Source organism: Solanum stenotomum, chromosome 2 (assembly GCF_019186545.1).
Source record: "Solanum stenotomum isolate F172 chromosome 2, ASM1918654v1, whole genome shotgun sequence".
NCBI lineage: Eukaryota > Viridiplantae > Streptophyta > Magnoliopsida > Solanales > Solanaceae > Solanum > Solanum stenotomum.
This window is the reverse complement of record NC_064283.1, coordinates 38089788-38115615: the sequence shown is the minus strand read 5'-3', so window position 1 is coordinate 38115615 and position 25828 is coordinate 38089788. Positions and strand designations below refer to the sequence as shown.

General features: G+C 36.4%; 2 protein-coding genes across 6 annotated transcripts in view; both read right to left on the bottom strand.

The window, feature by feature from the left end:
• The window catches only part of LOC125854920 (O-fucosyltransferase 9), a 44059-nt gene extending 20825 nt beyond the window's left edge, over positions 1-23234 (bottom strand). Inside the window, exons 1-7 of one of the 4 annotated variants that reach the window (XR_007445431.1) lie at positions 22465-23231; positions 20729-20801; positions 18271-18347; positions 12154-12242; positions 10170-10367; positions 2440-2644; positions 2142-2309 (exon numbers count right to left, since the gene is read on the bottom strand). Coding sequence is in view for 3 of the 4 variants with exons in the window: in XM_049534524.1 (XP_049390481.1) it covers positions 2142-2309; positions 2440-2644; positions 10170-10367; positions 12154-12242; positions 18271-18347; positions 20729-20801; positions 22465-22842 (1188 nt within the window). In the remaining variant the exon portion in view is untranslated. Of the gene's footprint in view, positions 1-2141; positions 2310-2439; positions 2645-10169; positions 10368-12153; positions 12243-18270; positions 18348-20728; positions 20802-22464 lie in introns of all 4 variants that reach the window. The other 3 variants (XM_049534524.1, XM_049534522.1, XM_049534523.1) reach the window with 3 other exon arrangements.
• LOC125854934 (OVARIAN TUMOR DOMAIN-containing deubiquitinating enzyme 1) overlaps positions 1-25828 on the bottom strand; it is a 1192864-nt gene that overhangs the window by 398602 nt on the left and 768434 nt on the right. The window lies entirely within an intron of this gene.

The window sequence follows — 25828 nt, the reverse complement described above, 5'->3', positions numbered from 1 at the left end:
AAAAGAATTAAGGGCAAAAAGGTAATATACTTGGTCAACATAAAAGGGCTTTTAAGTTAAAAAAAAAAAAGCTCCCCTCCCCTAGCTTTTAGCTTTTGGCTTAAAATAAGTCATTTTTTACTTAAAATAAGTCACTTTGATAATTGTCAAACACTCTAATAAGTCAAAACTGGCTTTTAAACCAGTTTGACCAGCTTAAAAGCCCATCCAAACAGGCTCATAGGGAGCTTGTAATTTTGCTTAGGGCTGTAAATTTTGAAGGTGGCCAGCATGTCCTTAATGCTGAAGAATACAACTTTACCAATGTTCAAAATATGTCTTCCTTCAACAGAACCCAAAAAGTCTGGAAGAACACAATTGGATAGCCACTTCCAATTGGTCTATATAGTTGAATCTTTTATGAGAAGTTGCAATTCTGTAAAAAAATTGTGTGTTCTCGTCGCCTTGTTTTAGCCATTGGATTCTTGATCTTTGTTTCCAAGATGATTCTCCCTTCCTTGCAACATCTTCAAATTCCATGCACAGATGTGTCTTTTGCAGCAGTTCATCATCTGTATGGGGCCTTTGTTCCTGAACTGTTTCCCAATTAGAAATATGATTGAGAATATCTTCCTTCCTTTGTTTCCAGTTCCGCTTATTATTTTTGCCCTACTCCTTAAGCTTCATTTTCAATATTTTTAACTTTTCAGCCAAAATATTACCTGGTCTGCCAGTCACACTAAATGACTCCCACCAATCTTTCACCTTCTCTTTGAAACCCTCTACCTCTAACCACCATGTTTCAAATTTAAAATAAGACTTCTCCACCCTTCATCACCACAAGACAACATAATAGGATTATGATCTGAAGCAATTTTGGGAGGACTGCTCTGAATTATTTGAGTAAAGTTCTCTCCCCACTCTGCACAATATAGAAATCTGTCAACTCTAGAAGCACAAATATGATCCTGTCCCTTTCTCCAGGTGAAAGAGCCTCCACATAAAGGAGGAGCAACCATCTCCATTTCTTCAATGCAGGATGAGAATTTTGTGATAGCACCGGTCAGTCTGTGACAATTTGTTCTCTCTGATGGATATTTTTGATGCTCAGCCTCTCAAAGTTTTTTTGTTTGCCAGTTACTATCTTGGACAGCTTTTGCATAAGGGCAGCTTGCTTCAATTAATCTTGGGGGTTCTGTTTTGTTCAGATGGGAGGAAGAGTTAATGAACCTCTCTATCTTAAAAGCAATGTTCAACCAACCTGCATTCAATGCAGCTTCAGGGATGATTAAAGTAGATCCCCCTTCACCATTTAATGCCAAGATGCTCATTTATCTGCCATGAGCATTGCACTTTCTTGTACTAAAGTCATTTGTACAAGCATCTTTTGTCTTCCATCTCCAGACCAGATTTTTCTGATCCTTCGAACCCTCCTGAAAAGTGTAGCAAATCCATTCCATGATCTTTTTGCTCAAAGATACTCACCTCATCATATTTCTACTTCTCTCCACCCATTCAAATAGAGAACATCTATCAGAAATTCAGTCTCATGATATCAAAAGACTTGAAGCCCGCGTTAAAATATATTCTATTTTCCCCCATGTCCAATAAAACTGCCAGAGAGCAGGAAACAAACAAAGGAAGAGAGATGACTACCACCACGTACCAACCAACCGGAATCTCTCAGCGGAAGTACTGTGAAAAACTCAAACTTGGGTTTTGTCAGTTGTGACTGGCTGGTTTGTAATCCGGGAGGAAAATGGTCAAAGGGGTGTGTTTTGCTTGATGATAGAGGTCGCAAGGGGCAAGAAAGAGAATAGCATAAGGGTTTCAAGGAGAGAGAAACTCTAGAAGAGGGCTTGGGAGGTTGAAGTTCGGTAGGGTTTTGAGGAGAGAGAAGTGGATGGGTCAGGTCGGAAAATAGTTTCCATCAGTGACGAGATTTGAAGAGAGAGAGTGACGGGGAAAGGTGTTTAGGGACTTATTGTGACCCATGTCCGAAAGCATTTCAACTCTTGTTATTTTCAATAATTCAGAAGTACATCACATTACTTGTCAAAATCTTAAAAATTGTTACATGCTGAAATGGGAGGGCAACAGAAAGGAAAAAAGTAGAGAGAGCACAAGCAAAATATCTGGGCCATTAATCAAATCCTTCATACCTCAAGTGGAGTTAGCGGGCACTTGCCATCGACTCGGTTTGCACCTGGCCTTATAACTCTTCCTCTTCGTCTGAATTTTCCTCTCCAACTTCTTTCACGGGCAATATCCATCTCATGTTTTTCTTCTTCCCCGCCATCATAAGTACAGCATGAAAATGCAACCATGTCCTATTATAAGAGGAAAAACAATTTTAAGTTGCAAACTCAACTTTCAAAAGGAAAAGAATCTTGGATGATCAGCGTAGCCCTTAAAGAGAACAAACAATTGTAGCATGGTTTAAGATGAAAAGGGTAATACCTCTTCAAAGCGGATGTGCACCGAAACATATCTTCCACTAGTTTTAGAGCTCTTTTTTACCATTCGATCAACCATCTTTGCGGCAAGCATGCGTATGGGTTCGGAAAACCTAAGTGCTTCAAAATTGCACAAACATCGCAACCCTTGGATATTTGGAGGAACTGAATGGGCCAATCTGTTAGAAAACGGTGCAATGCGCACAGCCCTGCACATTCATCTTAGGCACAAGTAAATGTGGCATGTATAAAAGATTCAAGGAAAAATAGGTTAAAAGAAGATGAAACATTAGCACATTGATGGTGCAAGAGAGGCAAGGGGTAAAACCCAAAGTTTATGAGCATATGATACCTTCATCAACTTATGAGACCATATAAAATGCATATTATATGAATCTAGAATTTCGGAGATTGTTGTTTCATTAGTGAGACGGTAGATTCTAGAGCAAAATGGAACATGTCACTTGTAAAAGCAAGCTGATGTGGCCTACTTTTCAATGTAGCAAGAATTTAATTACCCTCAAGATGAAAAATACGTAACTGGCAAAATTCCTGATACACAAGTATTTCTTTTCGCGGATAACTCTTTTTTGACATATATTCCTCATAACAAATGAAGAGTTGTTAGCAACAAAAGCGAGAGTTTCTTTCCGTGAAATTATGAAAAGAAATTTATTCATCCAGCAAAGGTAGAGCTGCCAAAATTGGTTGCGTTCACGGTAGAGCAAAAAAAACTTAATCTGCAAACGAAAAGACTCGCAAAAACCATATTTCAAGAGCTAATGATTTTTTCAGGTAAAGTTTTTAGAACTCATAATATCCTGAGGCAAAGTTCTGAAATAACAGATCAGTAGATTAAATTAATGAGGTAGAGATTCTGATGACTGAACCTGTAACACCTCGCTAATTCTATGCTAAGGATCCGAACCATTAGTCGTGAGGGCATAAAATTAGACCTGGTGATATCCTACTTGTACATGTGCATTAAGGTCCATTCCTACGTGTGGGAAGTGTATCGGATGTGGTTCAGTTATCATAAGGGGCATCTAACACCAAGTCAAGTTCAAAGCTTCTCCGATTGAATTTTTGCATGAGATCAAGAAGGATGAACTTCAAACGAGCATATCTCTTAGAATATGAAGAGTTATGTGTCTCATTACCTATCAAATTAAAGGTCTTTTGACTCTTCTTTCTAACACTGCCAACCCTTCATTTTCAAAAGTTATGATCATTTTAGTTTTGATAGACATTCGGTTTTGGACATGCATTTCGCCGGCGTTCAACAATTCGGGACCAGCAAAACGCCGGTCCAACGCCAGTTGAGGAAAAATTGAAAGGTATTTTGTTTTATGTATGTGTTTCACTTGCGTTGAACAGTTCTAGATAGGCATTTCACTGGTGGAAACGCTAGTTGGACGACGGAAAATCATTTAAGTCGATTTTAGTCCGATTTTTCTCAGCTTTAGCCGTTCTTTCAAGCCCTAGAAGTAGTTTTATCTCCTCCTCTCATCCTCATACATCAAAGTAAGTCCTTTTCCATTGATTTCAAGCTTTCCAACTCAAATTCCTTCGTCTATTCATGAATCACTAATAGAAATCTTAACCCTTGACCATAGAGTTTTCAAGAAACGAATCCAAAAAGATCAAGAAAGGGTTTCTTTATCACTCTTGTGAGAAAAATAGAAGAAAAATATTATTGGATTTTGTCTCTACATTATTACATTGAAACCTTATTTATAGACATTACATTAGACTAATTTTCCAATTAGGCACTACATTATAATCCTTTTCCAAGTAGGATTCTCTATACCATACCTACTTCTATTCTTGTTCCTATTCTAAGTAGGATTGTATATATTATTCTTGTTCCTATTCATATTCTAACACTCCCCTCAAGCTGGTGCATACAAGTCATATGTACCTAGCTTGTTATAGATGTAATTAATACTAGGACCGGTGAGGGCTTGATGAAGATATTTGCAAGTTGATCACTCGGCTTCACAAAATTGACAATCAATCTCAATGTGCTTAGTCTTCCCATGAAATACGGGATACAATGTAACGCGGAGTGATCAGCTCCACTACGAGTCATGCCAAACTCCTGCATTACTGTATTGACTTCCCAAACCAAGCTTGAGAAGACTACATCATACCATAAATTACTTGCACAATTAACATACAAGGTTACTAGACTCCCCCGCCCCAGCAAGAAAACCAGGTAGTTGATCTCTATAGACTTCTTCCTCGAGATCATCATGGAGAAAAACATTCTTAATGTCCAATAGATTAAAAGACCAATGGAAAACAACAACCATAGATAGAACAAGGTGGACATATGGTATATTAGTCACGGGAGAGAGAGTATCACTGTCACTGGTAAGACACAAGGAACTATGCAAATTAGATAGGGAAAAGGGTTTGAAAAATACTCCAACTTTGGCCGAAATTGTTGTTATGATACCAAACTTTGGAAAGGATCTTTTTTTTTTTTTTGATTTGCACCGGGTGTCCGAGTCTCTTTGAGCCCCGACTAATCCCGGGGGTGCACAGGCCCTCGGCAAGGAGTTTCCCGCAAGTGCACCACGGTTAATTCAGGTTTTACCCAGTCCGATGGCCCTCAGAAATTGTTTGCACCTAGTGGGTTTCGAACTTGAGACCTTGAAAGGGAGCAAACCCCAAGGCTCAAGTCAATTGCCAGCAGGCCAACCCCTGAGGGTTTTTGGAAAGGATCTTTTACACCCCAATATACTATTTAATAGTGTATTTTAAAGGTATATATGTGCCTACGTGGACATCATAAATATTGCATCAGTTTGAATAGTAATGTGTCCACGTGGGCACATATATACCTTTAAAATACACTATTAAATAGTGCAGGGGGTAAAAGGTCATCCATCAAGTTTGCTATCATAATAGCAATTTCGACCAAAGTAGGAGTATTTTTCAGACCCTTTTCCTAATTAGATATAAGGAGTCACCGGAACACAATGCTACATAACTTAGATATGAGAAAGTAGTTCAAGAAGAGCCACGGTGCCACATAAATAAGATACGAGAAAGTAGTCACCAGAAGGATGACATAGTGCTACACAAATTAGTTATGACAAAGTCGTTACCGAAAGGATGGCATGGTGCTACACAAATTAGATTTGAGAAAGTAGTCACCGGAATGATGCACCGACACAAAGGGTTTTCCTTCTGGGTCGAGTTCGTCGCATCGGGCTTGCCTAGTGCGGGTTACCTCTCCTATGTGGTTTGCGAGCTATTGCATAGGAGCGGGGGTTTTGCCCTGTGCGCACCCAAAGGGTAGCGGCTGCGGGTTTCCCTTGTCATAAAAAAAAAATGATGCACCGACACAAATCAGATATGAAAAAGTAATCACCGTGCATTTTTTTCCAGTTGAAACTAACACACATGGGCTTCTTTGTCAACTTGTTTGAAACTAATTTCATGCGCAAGTTTATGGTAACTTCCCATGTATAGGTTTCAAGTTCCTTGCTGAACTAAATTCTCCAGTATTACCATCCTTCAAAATTATGGTACACACATTTATAATCTTAATCTTCTTTCTTTGGCAGTCTCCTTCTCTACTCAAAGAATGAGGTTCCCTTAGTAGTGTTGGTTGTATATTCACTTCTATGAGGAGATCTCCGAGGACCTAGTTCTTAATACTTCTATCTTCATTTCTTCAGCATATAAATGTCACTTGTACATAGTTTGTAAATCATCTAAACTTAATCAGAACTTCACAAGATCTTAAATGTAGATCTAGAGATCATTGTGCTTCAACACATTCCCACACGCATGGTCTACAACATCTCTTCGACAAGCGCGTCTGAGCCATTTTCCAACACATGAAGAGATTATCCAAAATAATTTGACACAAATGCACCTTTCTATGGTGCTAGCCGGGTGATTCTGACTTGAGCCCATTGTTTTCTAGCAACCCAATAGCTAGGGGTCTTTGCTGCTTGACAAGTTCCTATTTGACAAAAAATTGAACATGGGATGCTTGGTGACTTTTCTAACACCTTTATGTTTGGCAACCGAAGGTCAATGTCTAAAGTAACAAATGGTAAAATAGAGTTGGACCGTGGAGAGTTGCCTGGAAGTTCAGTGTGATATTGTAGGGTTGGCGTTTGGTTCTAATGAATCCTTGATCACTTTTTTTCTAGTTCCAGTTTCTCCTCCCTTTTTTTGTTCCATGTCGTTGTCATTAATTGAGTCATGAAAAGGCTCCATTGTCCCAATATTTTTCATTTTCATATTTAAACCTTCATGATCTCTTACCTTTCTTATGTCATTTTCTGCTTCATCATCAAGATTACCATTTCCCTTGCCGTCACAAAACTTTATCATTTCACTTTTCACATGCTATATGGTATTCCCTTGCTGTCACAAAACTTTATCATTTCACTTTTCACATGCTATATGGTAACATGTAGCAGGTTTCATGGAGTCTAGTAGCCAAGCAAAAACCATAGAGTTTCCTGATTTCCAAGCATACATTCTTAGGTCTACTAGTTTAGGCTTTCTCATCTCCCCAGTTTGGTGCCCAAATTCCCCTCGAGTATCAATCATTGAACCGAATGATTGCACCTGTTTTCTAAATAATTCTTGCTATTCAATCATTGAGAGGTGAGCCAAAAAGACAATGAGAGGAATCACCGCCTTGGTTTATAGTTTTTTTTGAAACTGGTAACAGTTGTATTTCATTTAGTACTTAGGTAGTACTGAAAAACCATATTTACAAAAGCAGAAAGGAAGTATAATCTATCCAAAAACTGAACCAAACCTAAATGGATCCTAAACCATCTATGATTGACTCAGTTTCATTGGAGTAGACATTTGTACACTAAAAGCAGAACAACAAAACACACTTAAGCTTTACTTCCTGCAAGTTGTTGTTCCTATTCTCAAAACATCTCTCGTTTCTCTCCCTCCATATAGTCCACCAAATACTAGCAGGGATCATCCTCCATCTTTCTCTGTATGTAGCCCCAACTCCAGCCATCTCCCAACTGAATAGAGTCTCATCAATCTTGCTAGGCATACACCAAGATATGCCTCTGAGATTAAGGAAAATCTGCCACAGCTGCTCAGTAAAGTTGCAATGTAAGAAGAGATGTCTCACTGTCTCATTAGCCTTACCACATAAGGAACATCTGTTACATAGAGAGATTCCTCTCTTGGCCACATTATCCAATGTCAAAACTGCTTTATTGGCTAGTAGCCATGTAAAGCATGCCACTTTGTGTGGCACTTTGGTCCTCCAGATTTGCTTCCAAGGCCATTTGAAGTCTTGAATGCCACCAGGACTTATCTGTTTGTATCCTTCTTTCACTTTGTAACTACCTTTGTTGTGCCCTTGCCACAATAAATAATCCTCGCCTGTTTGTATACCTTGAAAATTCTCCAGAACCTTAAACAATTCAAGTATTCTGGGAATTTCCCAGTCATTCAGATTTCTTCTGAGGATCAGATCCCAGCCTTGTTGTGTCCACATTTCAGCGGCAGTCTTCTGTTGGTGTTGAGCCACTGTAAAGATGTCAGGAAAACGATCTTTGAGGCTCATACCACCCAACCATTTATCAAACCAAAAACTAGTTTTTCTTCCATTTTGTACCTTGACAGTAGACTGATTACTGAGAAAAGGCCAAAATATTTTGATGGATTTCCAAAGGCTAATCCCATTGGGGGTATTTACCTCTTTGGTTACCCATTTATTTAGCTCCTCATACTTGTTGTTGATCACCCTATACCATAGTGCTTGGTCCTCCTGACGGTACCTCCATAGCCATTTCACCTTCAGAGCTTTGCTATGGTTTTTGAGATTCTTGATACCTAATCCACCTTGCATCTTACTTCTGATGATGTTCTTCCACTTGACTAAGTGAAAGCCTTTCCTTTCCTTATTTCCTTGCCACAAGAAGTTTCTTCTAATTTTGTCCAAACTCTGAACTACTGATTGGGGAATATGGAAGATATATAGCATATATGTAGGGAGAGCATCCAGAACAGAGTTTATCAGAGTTAATCTACCTCCCAAGGAGAGGTACTGTGATCTCCATCTGGCTAGTTTCTTTTCACATTTCTCCAATATTGGGTTCCAAATGTTTATGGCTCCAGACTTTGCCCCCAAAGGCATGCCCAAGTATATTGATAGCAGAGTACCTGTCACTCCTCCCAAGGTTTGTGAGAGGTGTTCCATATCCGGAACCACATTAATTGGATACAAATGGCTTTTGTTCCAGTTTATATGTAGTCCAGATATGGCTTCAAAGTAGACTAGTATGAGTCTCAAAATCAGCAACTGCCCCTCCTCAGCCCCACAAAAAATTAGTGTATCATCAGCATACTGTAGGTGTGTGATCTCCATACTGTATTTTATTGTTCTGGTATTGGTGTACAGATATCTACTCCAATAAAACTGAGTCAATCATAGATGTTTTAGGGTCCATTTAGATTTGGTTCAGCTTTGGGGTAGATTATACTTTATTTTAGTAAATATGGTTTTTCAGTACTACCTAAGTACTATTTTAAATACAAATGTTACCAGTTTCAAAAAAAAAGAAAGTTATCATCGTATACTTACTTTTTCTTGAGCTTAATAATTTGATTGTTTGATCACCTTTCAACTATAATTTGTGGCTCGAAACTGAATACAGAAGAGGGGAATTTGAGAGCGTAATAAGAAAAAGTAGAGCTTGGTCGTGAATCTTATAGGAAGAGGGAATCAATTAGCTTACATGAATAGGAATAGTCTTGCTTAGTTGATATAGAAGAAATATACATGCACTGCACTACTGACAAATGACCAAGGGAATACAGACGTTAGGGATAGTCAATAGTCTTAGATTTATCGACAAGATGCTTAATAAGTAACACCAACATGCAACTAGTAACCCGATAAAAAATCAAAGTCAATTCAAATGACTACTCAACTTGATTGCTAGCGAATCCATAACCCTAAATCGATTTCATCTCATTGATTACGTAAATATCTACCCTTCATTTGGTTATTTGTTCATTAGTTATTTTCTTTTTGCTTTTAGTTTAGTTAATTCAAGATAATACTTTGGAATTTATTGCTTGAACAAGTAATTAGCATTAGCTTAATTTAGTAAATAGTTAATCAACAAATCTCTATGGGTACGATATCTGGACTCATAATCCTATATAACTTGCACGACCACGAGTACTAGTGTGTGCATTTGGACACAACAAGGACCAACACAGGGCTAAAGTTGTTTCGATACCACCTAATTAAGGTACCAAAATGCTTTATTTTATTCATCTTTAGAGTTACAGATTTAGGGAAAAGAGAAAAAAACAAATTAGGAACCGAATTCATTAACTCTGGGAGAAGACAATCAAGAGATGGTTTCAGCCTGATTTAATTCCCTAAAATAATTAACAGCCTAGCAGAGAAGATTTTATCAGATTCATTTAGATCCGATAAATCCTTTACGATCAAAATTGATCATAATCAGTTATTCAAAAATCAACACATTTCTTTATGTTAATGTTGCTATTATGGGATTTCTCTACACACATTGATGTTGTTTTAGCAGTAGTATTTGTCCCCAAAGTATGTATGACAAGTAATATACACCTGATTTATCATTCAATGAGACAATAATGGAGAAAAAATCTAAAATGAATCACAAAGAGAAATAACTATTGCAACCAAAAAGGATAAGAGAAATTAGATTATAGGCAAAAGAAACCTACCCTAACTCCTTCAGCTTTGGCAGGACCTTTAGAAGATAATAGGTTGGGCTGGACCATGCCTTTACTCTCAAGTTAACAATGCTACTTATATTATTGTCAAACTTCAGCAGCAGCTCTTTAGGGAGTTCTCGGACCACCTTCACATGATTTCTTAGAGCATAGATGAAGAAGTCCTCATCAAATATGTCACAGAACTTGCTGCAAGTATGACAATAAATAAGCACTTCTGGAAAATATCAAATAGACACTACATAAGGGATGAACCAATATTTTCGGAAAAGAGGAGAGCTCAATGACATCAGAAATGTTAAATCAATCCTCACGAAGAATGACATCACAACTTTTGCGTATATAAGAATTTGGAAGCTCTGCATGCTTTAACTCAATTTGTAGATCAACCACATAAACTTAAAAAAAACACTCTGTTCAGCTGAATACAAGTCCTATGAAAGTGACTACTGAACAAACTGACAGGATACTTGAATAACTAGGGAAAACAATCTAAAAAGGAACCTTTAAGAGTGGAATGAAGGAGCCCCCAAGGCCTAGCTTGAGTGGCAAAAGGTGGAGGATTTGTGGCCTATGGCACAGGTCCAAGCCCCAAACCATGCAAAGCGAAGCCCGGTATTTAAGTGAAGGGTAGAGGGGCGGGCCCATTATCCACCGAGTTTAGAAGATTGTGATTGGTCCAAAGAAGGAATCACACACGGATTTCTCGATTATCAAAAAAAAAAAGTGGAATGAAGGATAAGGGACTTTGATGTAGTCAAAGTTAATTGAGTGAGTTTGAGGCTTAATTAAATTTTTTATAACATTGGGAACAAGTATTAAAATATTCATCTTTCAAATTTCAGATTTTTTATTCTTCCCTTCTCTTTTTCTTCATTTGCTTCTTTCTTCTTTTCTTGTTCCTTCTCCCCTTCTTCACCTTCTTCTTCCTTTTCTTCTTTGCCATTACTTTTTTTTTTCTTCTGTGTTTTTTTTCCTTCTTCTCTCTTCTCCTTCCTTCCTTTTTTTTTTATGATCGTGGTGTCCATGCCAGCTTTCGCGCTCCTCAACTAATTCCATTGGATACTTGTCACCTTCCACCAGCAATAGATACTAGATAACTCAGTCCACCAAGGCCAGGGCAGACGAGACGAATCACCCACTGAGTTTTGAACCTGAGACCTCAGGGTTCTCAACCACTTCATTGACCACTAGGCCATACCCTTGGGTGCTCCTCTTTCTCTTTATCTAGAGTTTTCATCTTCCTCTCTTCTTCATTCTGATTTGGTTGCCAATATTGTGGAGAATATTTGGCGAAAAAAGTTTAAAACATTGGAGGATTTTACACTTCGTCAAAAAACAATTGGCAGTTGTTTAAGCAACCAAGAGATATTTAAACAATCGAGAACTATTTAAACAACACTAAGTTGTGTAGTTCAATCAACCAGAAGATGCTTAAATATCTATCTAAAGAGGTGTTTTAAACATCCTATGATTGCTAGTTAAAATAACGAGGATTTTTTAAATATCAACTAGTCGTTTTGAAGATATAAAAATGTTTGCTAGTTGTTTTGATAGATATTTAAATAGCTGGTAGTTGTTTAGAAAGATATTTAAACATCAGCTAGTTGTTAAGAGGTGGAGATGACATGGAGGGGGGGAGGATGGGGCTGAGGGGGTGGAGGGGGAAGAAGAGTGGGAGGTTAGTGTAAATAAAAAACTTGTGAGTTTTAAAAATATGTGTCATTATCACTATTTAACGAAGTGTTCTTATCACCTAATTTTAAGTCTCGAGTCCATGAAACTTAAGCAAAAGTCTCAAAAGTTCCTAACAATTCCATCCCCTGAATAACTAATCCTTGTCTCGGACTATTTCCAATTAAGTTTCTTTACCTCAATTATTTACCTATTTTATTGCATCCATCAATAGATAAAGATTTGCAATAGTAGAGAAAAATTACAATAATTCCACGAGTCAACTATATTCTGACTTTACCTAGAGTCTCTCCATACGCTATTTAAATGAAAAATTGGAATAACAAGAGTAGCATTCAGTAGTCCTGCAACTGCTACAGCATCACAGATCTGCAATTTATACATAGAAAAAATGGCATATTTAGCAGTGCTACAGAAAATGAATGGAACATTGTCTTAACCCATAACGAAGACACAATTAGTGGCTGCACGATCAACTAAAATGATTAGTGACATCTTCATTTTCCTAGACTCCACGTGGCAAATGGTCAAAACATGCACAATAGTATAAACCGTTCAAAATATATCTAGTAGTTACAATTCTATATTCTACAAAATTAGGGTATGGAAACTGTTTTTTCCCTAGATAGGTGAAATATGAAACTGATGTTATTTTCACCTATGAAAAAGGTTAAAATTAGCTTTGTTGGTTTTTTTATAAAGCTGGTACAGCAAAAAGGGTTGAAAGTATTAATTGAAAATGTCTCACTTTTTTTTATTAAGCATAAGCTGGCGCTTTAAATAGACAATTTGAGCCCATAAAATTTCAAAGAGCTAAAATATTTCAACAATCTAATAAAAAATTCAAATTTTAAATTCATCCTAACCTAGACAATTTATTATACTAAAAATTATTGCAGTAACTAAAAACAATTTCAAATACTCCTTTGCTTTAGTTACTGCAATTTAAAAACTGCTCCTCCTCAATTTTTGTTTTGGTGGTTGGTGCTAATTCTTTTGATTGTTTTTTTGAACTTGCAAAATTTCTTCCTCTTCCTCTTTCTCTTTCTTCTTTTGATACATAAAAAGCACCCTCAATAATCTTGTCTTGTTGGAAAACTCTTTTGAAAAGAGCTTTAATTTGAACAATGATTGGATTTGTATGGAGTGTTAGTAAGGATCGTTTTACCATTACAATATTCCATAAATCATAGGTTTCAACAATCAGGTTCATGAAAAGTGAAGATATGATGAAGTTTATCATTTTCTTTGAAATTAATAAAGTTTCTCTGTTTTTTTGGCTGGGCTGAATTTTTTGATGAAGGGACAGGATTCTCGGGAAGAAGCCTTTTAAATACCAGAAGCCATTTCCGAAATTAGAGGAGAAGAAACTAGAAGAATATTCATGCCAAGACCTGACCATGACCCAAACCTGCCATAGGAAACTCTGCTCTAGTTACAATGTGAAGTGACTCAGAAAATGATAAGAAAAAAACTGTGGTGCGATATTGTAGGATACCTTGCCATAACCGTGAAACCTTTGAAAGTCATCTACAACTTGATTCAAGAAGTTCACTCTCAAGTTGTAAAATATCAAGGATAATCCGAAGGGCAAGGAGATCATACCTTGTTTGTGAAGCTCTAGCGAAAGGAAAGATAGTTGTTTTGATTGTGAATGTTGATGACATCATCCTCATCGAAGATGATCAAGAAGAAATGTTGTTGAATAAAAAATTGATATCTAAGTTTGAGATTAAGGACTTGGGAGCTTGTGATGTCTTCTTGGCATGGAGATAGCTTGCTCAAAAGGAGGCGCGTCAGTTTGACATAAAAATTATGTGAGTAACTTACTTAAAGAGATGGGACTAAGTAGATGTAAACTGGCAAAAATGCCAATTGATGTCAATTGCAAGTCCGAAACAAAAGAGAAACTAGAGCTTCTGGCATTGTGGCACAGTACCAAAAGATGAAGAAAACTTATCTACTTCTCTCACACTTGTGACTTGGCCAGACATTCAATCTGTTGTCCTTATAGTAGGTCAGTCATGCCTTCACCACATGAAGAACATCTTTTTTTTATAAAGGTAACTTTATATTCACATAAAAAAACTCAACAGCAAAAGACTGACGAGGTGGGATTTACAACCCACATAGGGTAATTACAAAGCTAAAAACTGGGCAAAAAATTTTACAATTGAGCTATGAAGTCCACTAAACTTTCTACCTCCCCCACCAAATCCTGTTTACACCAAAAATACAACAGACTCAAGCTATTCTTGAATTTTTGGATGCTGCTAGGGATGTTGTTCGGTTTCCCATCATTGGATCTGTCATTTTTTTCCTTCAACAATGTCCAATTGCAAGAAGGGATACATTTCCACCTGTCCTCTTTGAATCTTCTTATTCTGCCCACTACTTCCCACTGTCTCAGCATGTCTAAAGTAGTCCTGGTCATTATCCAGTAAACCCCAAGTATACATAAGAACATGTCCCACAAATTTACAGTTGTTCTGCAAAGAATAAGTGACGGTCAACTTCTGCCTCTTTCCCACACATGTAACACCTGGAGCAAATCTGTAGACCTCTTCTTTCTAACACTTCATGGGGAACATGCTTTCCAATTGCCAACCAAGTGAAACCTGAGACCTTGTGAGGAATCTTGATTTTCCAAATTAGTTTCCAAGGTCATTTCATTTACATTGTCTGACTAGAGTTTAAGCTCCAGTAAAGACTTCAGACAAAATGTCCCTTTTCTGTGCATTTTCGAGATTGGAATATCAGGACCTTTAGTGACACCTGGGAATGCATTTAGTATCTATAGTAAACCTGCCACTCTACCAATCTCCCAATCATTCAAAACCCTCCTAAAAAATTAAATCCCAACCTTGAGGGCTCCACACTTGTGCCTCAGCGGCCATCAAAATATTAAGGTCTGACAGCATGTTCTTCAAATTTTCTTCCCCTAACCAGAACTAATTCCAAAAACTGATTTTCACCCATCACCAATCCTAAAGGATAGGTTGGGGATAAAGGATCGCCACAATCTTCTGATTGTCTTCCAGATACAGCATCCAAAGGCAAAGTTGCACAGACTCTTCACTTTTGATGTCGCACCCATGTCGGATTTTCCAAATATACTCCACCTTTGGAGAATCTGACACACACGTGTTGACATTTTTGAAGAGTCCGAACAACATAGTCCAAAGGTGCCATTTGCCTCTTCAGTCATCCAACTGATTTGGAGACCGTATTTATGTGATATGAATCTCCTCCACAAAGTCAAATCTTCACTACAAAACCTCCATAGCCACTTCTTCAGCATCCTGGCATTCTGCACACTCAACTTCTTTATACCCAGACCACCCTAAATTTTGCGTAGTGTCACTACATCCCATTGAACAAAATTATATCCAAGCTTCTCTTTATTGCCCTGACAAAGGAAAACTCTTCTTGATTTGTTGGTTTTCATCTCTATACTACTTGTTATTGGGAATAAGCTCATCATATATGTAGGGAATGCATCCCTCACTGATTTGATGAGAGTTACTCAGCCTTGGGTCCCAAGGATAGATACTGGCTTTTCCATCTTGTTAGCTTTCTCTCACATCTTTCTAGAACTTCACTCCAAAATTCCACGTCTTTGTTCTTTGCACTAGGAGGCATTCCAAGGTTTCTGCTGGGAGAGAGGCCACTTGGCATCCTAGATTCTTACCAAGTACCTGCATATTATCAACCTGGTTAATGGTGTATAACCAACTTTTGTGCCAATTGACATGGAGTCCTGATACGCCCTCAAAATGGTTAAAATGGCCCTCAAGTGTCTAATTTTATTTACTTCTACTCCAAAAAAAAGAAAACAAGGAGGTATTTGCATATAGCAGGTGTGAGATCTCCAATGCGTCCCCCCTATTTGCATTTGAACAGAAACCGTGCAACCACCAATTCTCACTTGCTTTCCTGATCATGGAGTTGAGACCCTCCATAGCTAAGATAAACAGGAATGGTGACATGGGGTGGCCTTGTCTCAAACCTCTTTGTGACTGGAAAACACCTTCAGGATTGAGATTAACGATAAGGTAGAACTTCACAATAGATATACAGAAATTAACCTAGTTGATCCATTTGTTCCCAAAACCCATATCTCTCAGAATCTTTAGGAGGAAGGACCAATTAACATGGTCATAGGCCTTTTCAATGTCTAGCTTGCATAAGACTCCTGGTAGATTATGTTTCACCGTACAGTCCACTAATTCATTTGCCAAGATTGTTGTATCCATATCCATTTAGAAAAGCCATTTGGTGCTCATCCATCAAAAACTCCATTACCTTTAGAAGGAATGAACCTGTCTTTTACGATTCCTTGTCAGTATATGATATTATACCATGTGGGTATCATATAGGCCTGAGGAGTGCTTTTTTAAGGAATGAACCAATCCTCTGTGATATCCTGTCAGTATTTGATATATAACAGCTTGATATCTTAGAGCACTGGGCTATTTGTTCCCACCGGTCATCACCCCCATCTCCATTTTGATCTCTATCTCTCCTTTTTCCATGCTTGTCACTCTAGAGTTGACATCAATCGAAGTAAACCAAAGCAAAAACATATTTGAGATTTTAAAATAGGTAGGGCTCTACCACGGTTATCGCCAGAGAATACCGAGACAATACAATAACTAAGAAGATCTCGAAATAACCAAAAAATGGACCATCGGAATTGAAGGTTTTTCAGCCAAGAAAACTATGAGGGAGATGGATCTGATAGCGGAGCTAGAAAGCTCATTATCGACGACCAACGGTTTAAAAATGCAACATAGGTAAGAATCTCAACTCACATCCTCTTTTCTTTATCTTCTTTGTTCCTCACATGTTCACACCATCATGAATCTCTCTGGAAACACACTTTAAACTTTTAGATCAAACTGAAAATTAACCAGATCGTCACTACTGGAGAATATATTTTTTCCAACCAAGTTTGTCCTCATTTATACATTGTGTAAACAGTGTATTATAACAGTATAATATGTGTATAATTAAGGTGTGTATATTATGCAAGGAGTATATGTTGATTATACATTAAATACACACAATTTTTTCCAGAAAATGGGTGTGGAGGATTACAGAGACAACGGTGGGTTCTGATAAAGAAGTATATAATATGGATATATAATGTATGAAAAGTGTATAACATACACACTGTGCAATATGAAGTGTATAACAAATGTATTTTATATGAAGTATATTATAAGTGTATATATAGTATATGATATACATTTTGGCTACGATATGTCTTCTGATTTTATGTGGTCATCTGGTTGTCACTATTTCAGCCAAATGGTTATGTATGTACTTGCCCCATAAAGAAATAGACTTTGGACCTAACTCAAACCCAAAAGTTACCTCAAAAGGTGAGGATTGTCCAAGATCATATTAAGGAGGCAAATTCCTCCATGCCATTTAATAAACATCACATCAACTTACAGACATTCTCATTAAAGGATTGCGTAAGCCGAGTTCTGAATCTCTAATTAACAGGTTGGACATGATAGATATCTATGTACCAGCTTTGGGGAGTGTCAAGAATCTACTGTAATCTTTTACATTTACTTGTTAAGGTTTTTCACATAAGACTGTTCCTAATTTATCAGGATCCTTGATTATAGGAACTTGATATTTTAGGGAACTTGGGATTGAGGCGGAGTAGTTGTTGTTGTTGTTGTCGGTGTTTCAGGAAACTCATCCCTTGAGTTCAAAATTAGAATCCCTCAAGCTTAGACATTAGTTTCCTTATTATTGTGTATAGTCTTCCTAAAACTACTGTATCAGACTGTAAAGCAACATAGGAATGAGAATTATTGTTTCCTCCTACTAAATTCTACAAAAAGACATCTCCTACTTTTTGACAAGGAGCAAGAAGCATTTCTCTTACTCTCTCTCATCAACTCACAATTCAGCTTGTTTTTCTTTCATTTCCTCTTATTCTATTAGGAATAGTTGGTTGGTTGTGTTCACCTTTTGCTTTCTTTTTATAATAGTTCCTTCAGAACAATAAAACTGCAGTCTTTGTACAAACTTTTTCAAGCTAATAAAGAATTTTTAGATATAATATTGGAGCATAGAAGTCAGTTAGGAACCTTCGCTGCTACCTCTTATTGAAGGGTACTTTAACTATTTGAATTGCCCTTAGTGAACAACTGAAATGGGCTAAACCAAAATTATTTAAATACAACATTTATCTAATCTGTAGTGTGCATGTGAACAAATTAAATTTTGCCACTAAAACGGATTTCAGAGCAACAAAATTATGCAGTCACTAAACAAGAGAAAAAAGAAAAAAAAGTTAACCAAATTTGGGCTGCGTTCACAAATTCTCTCAAGATGGCAATCCAACAGACCAAAATATATCTAAAGAACATACCGATAACCTTTGTTGGTTCAATCCACCATTTGCTTCAATTATGAGGTAGCCATTCGACTTTGGCAGTTCTGCAAAACCTTGAAGCACAAAAATAATATCCATTACTAGACATTAATAATTCAGAATCTCTTTAACAAGGCCATAAGGATAAGTTGATTTTGGATATTCAACAAGGGCAGCCAAAGACCTAGTGGTGGCAAATGGGTGGGTTGAAAATGGATTTGACAAAAATGGGTTGTGTTGCAACCCACCCATATTACAACGGGTAAAAAACCTGTTGGGTAAAATATGGTTTGGGTCCTAACCCAAATTTATCTCCTTAAGCCGAAAGTCGAAATTCTAAATAAAACTATTCTGCAAATTTCAACAATTCAAGAACCAAAATCTATTCAAATATGTTAGCGTTTAATTTTTTGTCATCAAAAAAAAAAAAAATCTATTCAAATAAGCTCAAATTTGAAACATACATTTTATATATCATAAAGAACAAATCCCAATCACTAATTTGTCCAAAGAACAGCAAATATAAAAAATCCATTTTGCAATAATAGTGATTTTTCATTTTTTTTCAAGACCCATTTGATTAATCTCACTTTTTATATTTCAAATTTCTCAATTTCTTCAAAACACTATTTTTCAATCGCTATAAATTCGAAAAATACTACTGTACAACAACTAAGAAGAAGAAAAAAAAAAGTAAAAGAAGAAGGGATAGGGATGGCAACGGGGCGGCTTTGCCTTATGCGGCGCAGGGCAGGTATGGTTTTATGCGGGTGCAAGGCAGGGTGCAAGTTTTCTCCCTTCACACTTCGGAACTGACACTTACAGGAGAAAAACTTTATCTTCTGCTCAAAATATAGAAGAGATTCTAGTTGCATTTTATTAGGAATTAAGGGCAGTTGATTTAACTAATTATATATAGCATTAAAGAATTATTAATATATCTGATTAGCTAGAATCTGCTAGGAATAGTAATAAATAAATCACTAGTCGTGCTCAATATCAGAGTGGTTAGTAAGAAACTATTGTTATATTAGTTAACAGTTTCTCTAAATTATATACTGAGCTAAGCATTTATTTAACAACCTTATTCAAAGTACTATCGGGGGAAGGGAGGGGGGTTGAGAAAGCAAAATGCTGCAAAACAGAGGAGAAAAAGAATGGAAATTGCCTAGAGATTGAGGGAAACTGGAAAAAGAAACTGTATATAAGCTTCATCTGTGAAAGAAAATAACTTTGTTTTAATAAAGAATTACAATAACAATATAAATTAATTAAAACGACTTAGCAAGACAATGCTTTTTTTCTATTTATGAATATCATATTTTACTACCAAAGTCATTTAACAAAAAACTAGAAAATTATACGAGGCCAGGTGGGGCAATTATACGAGGCCAGGTGGGGCGGGTTGAAAATAGAAACTTTTGCCATGGGGGACGGGTTAAAGTCTACGCGGGTTTCCCCCCCCCCCCCCCCCCCCCCCCCCCCCCCCNNCCCCCCCCCCCCCCCACAACCACTCCACCCCATAGCCATCCCTAGAAGCAGAGAAGAAACCGATAGTTCGGTCTGAAATACCTAATACTAGGTAGTAATCAAAAACTTTTCATAAATGGATTTGTTAGCATAGAATTTTATTTATATCTTTGCAAGTAAACACCTAACCACACATGATAGTTGGCAGAAGTACTTTGAATGCATATATCCATTAAAATTGACTTTCATGCATATGTACTGTTCAAGTGCTCAACTTCCTATTAACGCCAAAATATGAATTCTTCCTTTGATATTTTAAAACCCAAACAAGAAAGTAATTTACATCATATTCATTCCACAACATTTTTAATCATGTATAACAGATAGAAGAAAGAGAAAACCATAATTATGGTACCAGTTACAGAAAGTAGCAATAGTGAAAAATAGAACTTTGATGAGGAAAATTATTCACAAATGTAGCAAATCCATGTTTTCCCATATTTTACCCCTACTTACCCATATTTCCATGGGCTAAATATGGGTTGAAACCCAAATTTTACCCGTACAAAATATCACTCACCCAACCCATTGAAAAATGGGCAGGTTGGGCAAGTTAACAAAATATGGGCTCATTTTGCCACCACTAGGCTGTCCTATATGCCCTAGCAAATCAAAGAAATCCAAATAGTTTCCTATTTAGATTTCTTTAATTCCTTTATGGAGCTGAAAGGGAAGATGGGAGAGTTTGTTAGAACTGGATAAAGAAGACCAGAGATACTTTCTTGATATGTTCTTGGCATGGTAGCTAACCATCTTTAACTCTTGAAAGCAGTAATTGGGCAATTTCAAACATTAGCAATCTTACTTTGGGACTAAGGAAGTATACTGCTTTGCATCAATATAAAAGTTCAGAGAATTTAACACTAACTGCAAGAAAAATAAACAAATAATAGGAGCATTGCTACTGGCTGAAAAAAATGAAAACCTTCTTGAGAAACAGTATGGGCAATAGAAGGCTTCCAAACTTGATGCAACTTAGGATTCCACACATTTGTTAACTGCATAGTTCACACCAAACAAACTTTCGGGTTAGTGCTATGAACTTCCATAACAAATATTCACCAAAAAGACAATTGCAAAACAACTATTTAGAGAATACATACAAACTCAAAATTGATATTCCATACACACACTGCAAAAAGAACTATGTGAAATAAATTGTAGGAAGACAAAAAGAAAGAACAAGAAAAATTATCATTTTTACTCCATTAAGGATCAAATTATCATCTTGTTAGAATAGGAATGGGACTAATTGGAAAAAGATTAGTAAATAAAATCCTACTTGGAATAGGATTGTAACGTAGTGTCCTAGTTGGAAAAGAAGTCTAATGTAGTGTCTTTAAATAGGATCTCAATATAATAATGTAGATACACAGATCAATAATATTTTCTCTTATATTTCTCACACGGTAGAGCTTCTACGATCCTAATAGAGAATCAAAGAGTTTCTGCGGCTGGCGGACAACTTTGACCCATGTATGTCATTCATTTGGCCAATAGTTATGTTACAAAAAATAAGGCCAATGATATATGCATGAACCCCATATTTAGGGGGAGAAAACTCAATCAATCAGGTCATTGTGCGTCAATTTTTTTATGGCAAGGAAAACCCGCATCCGCTACCCTCTGGGTGCGCATAGGGTAAAACCCCCTCTCTTATGGTAGCTCGCAAACCACATACGAGAGGTAACCCGCACTAGGAAAATCCGGTGCGACAAGCTCGACCTAAAAAGCAAACCCCTTGCTTTCGCTGGCAAGGGGTTTCAAACTTGAGACCTCCAACATGGAAGTCCCAAGCCCAAACCATTTGGCCACCCCGAAGGGTATCGTTCGTCAATTTTTGATGACTTTCAATGTTTGTTTTGTGTCAACCCCATATCTGTCAGTGTTTGCATAGCATCATGCATCTTTCTGGCGACTACTTTCTCATATCTGATTTGCATAGCACTGTGCATCTTTCTGGTGACTACTTTCTCATATCTGATTTGTATAGCATCGTGCAGCTTTCTGATGACTACTTTCTCATATCTGATTTGTGAAGCACCGTGCATCCTACCGGTGACGATTTTCTCATAATCTAATTTTTGTAGCACCGTGCATCTTTTTAGTGACTACTTTCTCATATTTGAATTGCGTAGGCGTTTTTCCAGAGAGCTCAAATGGAAACTATACTGACTCAATGAAACTAACACAAGAGCTATTTATATACTAATCATCTAACCAACTCACTAACCTGTAACTAACTCACAGTCATTAATTTAATAACAACCTGAACAATATCTTAAGCTACTATTACAACTAAGCTAGTACATTTTTAATCATAAATACAACTAAGCTAGTACATTTTTAATCATAAATACAACTAAGCTAGTACATTAGAACCAATTCAACTTATACTTTCAACACTAAAGCAGTAAGGCAATATACAAAATGGACAGAATATCTAATAGGGGATATGTGCCACTAAAAGCTCATTACACCTCAAATTTATTCTCATGATTAAAGTTCACAAGTTACCTTTCTAAGATTTCATGTTCAAAATTGTGGTTCCAAAATCTAACCAAACAAGCCAACTTACATGTAACAAACATCATATCAGAAATTTAATCACACTAAAAGAAAACCTGGGAAGTGAAAGAGAAGAAATTGTAAGTAGATTACCAAATTAGAGCTTCCATTGTTCTCAGCCTCCATTAATGGCCAGAGCTTTTCAAAAACCTGTGGGCTCCTGTAAACTGATCCAATTGGATCCAGCCCGGTTCCCCCACCACTTGTACGAGATGCATCAAAGCCTAAAGCACCCATATATAACAACATTCCAGATATATACAACAAGGGAGCAAAAAGTAACACCCCTCTTCGCCTATAAACAGCAGATACTATCATAAAACCTAACTTCTCTGCAAAATTCTGCAGCTTTACTTGACAATTACCACTGGTTAAACTAGCAGATAGATCAGTGTTCTTATTCCGGGCATGACGGAAACGAGGGGAGGATGGCGGAGACACGCCATTGCCTAGCCGGCTTAAGCCGTGCATGTAGACCTTTAACAGAGGACGCAATTTCAGTTATTCGGGTGGAAAGAAACAGTATTGGGTAAAATAGTTCAAACAAAGTGTGGAGAACACCAAAATTGCAAATAATGCTGTGAGGCTCACGGACACTGGCAGTATAAAGTGGGGTAGTGTACGTGTAGACAGCTATACGCAATTAAGAAATCCACTTGCCCAATTACAAAAAAGGCTTTACCGACACAAGGACCGAAAAGCAAACTGCAACGCTGCTAGTTTTTTTGGGAAGAAAGATGGTCTCTTCTTCTTCTCCTCTCTCTCAAATTGAGAAAAGCATTAGATCACACAAAGAAACACAACTCAAAAAGGAAGAGTAAAGTACAGCTTTTTTTCAAGCTGACAAACCTTTCTCCCAAGTCCTACCCACTATGCTTCTTTGGTTCTGTTTAAATATAATTTTACAGAGAAATTATCAAAATGGTCCTTAATTTATAGGAGTCAGGACTGTTCGGACCCTTGATTCTCTTCAAAAAAAAAAAAAAAAAAACAAAAATTGGTATGATGGTATCACACACTTAAAAAAAATTATCGTGGTTCTAAATTAAAGTTATTATCAAATGTATCAAAATGTTGTTTAATTTTGTAGTCTTAAACATGTCAGGTGGAAATATAAAATTAAAGTATTGCAAAAAAGGAAAGGGTGTTATAAAATAATATATTGTGGATGTCCATTACATCAAGAAGTTATTCCATTATTTTCCTCCATTATGAAGATAACCATGACCTCCATAACCTCCACCTTTATAACCATTATTCTTGTAACATTTCACTTCCATAACCTCCACATTATATTCATATTAATGTCATGTTTATGACTAACATTTTGTATGCCTCTATGTTACACTATAAATAGAGGCATAATAGTTCATATTGTATACACTTGAAAACTTGGTGAACACTTGAAGACTTGAAATAATAAGAAAAGCTCTCATCTCTTGTCTCCCTATTTCTATTACTTTCATCTTCTATATTTCTTGTATTATTTTGCTTTAGTTTTACAACACGTTATCAGCACGAGTTGCTCATTCTCCATCAAGAATCAATAGTAGGTATTTCTTGATTTTTATGAATTATCCTAGTAATTCTTCGGTTGCAAGGTAACTTCATATCCTATATATTATTTGTACTAACAAAGCTTGTTTTGTGGTTATTTTAAAATGGTTAGTAAATTATGATAATCTTCATAACAATATTAACAGGGACTATTAAAATGTTTTAATTTATATTAACTTAGGACTTTTATATGGTTCCAACATGTTGTTCTAATTAATTAGTTTTGTTCATTTTTATTTAATTTTAATTCAAATTCAGATTATATTTATGGTATTCAATATTTATTTTTTGGTAATGCATTTGATTTATTAAGACATTGGTTGAGGGTAAGACGGTGAATTCAGGTTTCACCGCACCAAGTGGGTAAGACATCGAGTTAAAGTCTCGGTGCACCATGACAATAAGAAGTTGGGTTCAAGTCCCATTGATTTATGACCAAAGGCATCTTTATATGGGTAAGACATTGGGTTTAAGTCCTAATGCACTATAGTGATGATATGATGATGGCTAACATAAAGTTTTATAATTTGATTGAAAGTCATGAAATTTACCCAATTAATTTGCTCCATTCTCTTATGTGAATGTGGTAGCAGTGCATAATATGTCTGAAAAATGACAAGTGGTTGAATGTATGAATATGGGTGTGGTAAAATGTTAATGGTCATCATTGTGGTAATTAAAAGGAAGAACATTATGGGTTCTTAAGATGGTCCTTCAAATGTGAAGGTAATTTTGTCCATTAAAGTGGTACGAAAGGTTATTGTACACATTGTTTCTTAAGATGCTCCTTCAAATGTGAATGTAATTTTTATCTATCAAAGTGATATGAGAAATTGTTGGGCACATTGTTGTTGGTGCAACTCAAATTGAAAAGTTTTGTAAATCCTCCATCAAAATAAAGGAATACAAAGCGGTAGTACAATTGGTACATTTGACCTCTTAAAGTGATGTTGAGGTAAGTCACATAAATTTGATAATGTCGAAGCATGACAATGAGTTTCTAATAAAAACTTATGAAGAATGTACAAATGGTTATAGTCCATTTCTTGAAGAAAATGTGACTTGTGTTCGTATGGATAAGAAAATGTTCATGTATTGTTGGATGAATGTCACATCTCACCTCTACGGGAGGTTTGAGAGGTTGAAAGGAAATATTTTGACATAAATGGTCATTTTGGTCATATGCTTTGAGTACTACACAAATATTGTGGTATGTTTTATTATGAACTATTGGAGGACAAAAGAAAAAAAATAAATCTTTTCTATAAAGGTTGTGGCCATGATCAAAATAAATGTTGTTGTGTGGAAACACAAATTCTTCATTGATTGTCAAGAAATAAGTCTTGCATGTAATAATTTTAACCATGACAATAATAATAATTTTCTCCTTGAAGGAGATGGTCACCATAAAAATGGTGTTGTGAAATTTATGGTAGTACACAAAAATTATTGAGAGTTCCGAAAGAGCTGATTTGTTACTACCCGGAATGAAATTTTCATAATATTGGGATTGTAGTAAGTCTCAAAAAAAAAATTTTAAGTTTCGAAGGAATTGAAAATTATTATATTGAGACTGTAAATTATTGAAAGATTAAATATCTTCGAATTACTACAACCAAAGCGGGTTATGAATATTTACATAAAAGGTTACCCTCCTTTCTCTTGTTTGTTGAATAAAAATATGAGCATGATGAAGGAATCACATGAAAAAGTAAACTAAAAGTTTACTAGAATAAATATCAGTTGGCATAACCGGTTGGCCATTTCGGTTCAGAGTGATGCAAAAGAAGTTAAGAATTCACGTGACTATATGTTTGAAGAAATAAAAGATTCTTCAAGATTCTCTTTTGTTGCTTGTTCTCATGACAAAATGATGACTGTATTAACTAAGGTTGGGATT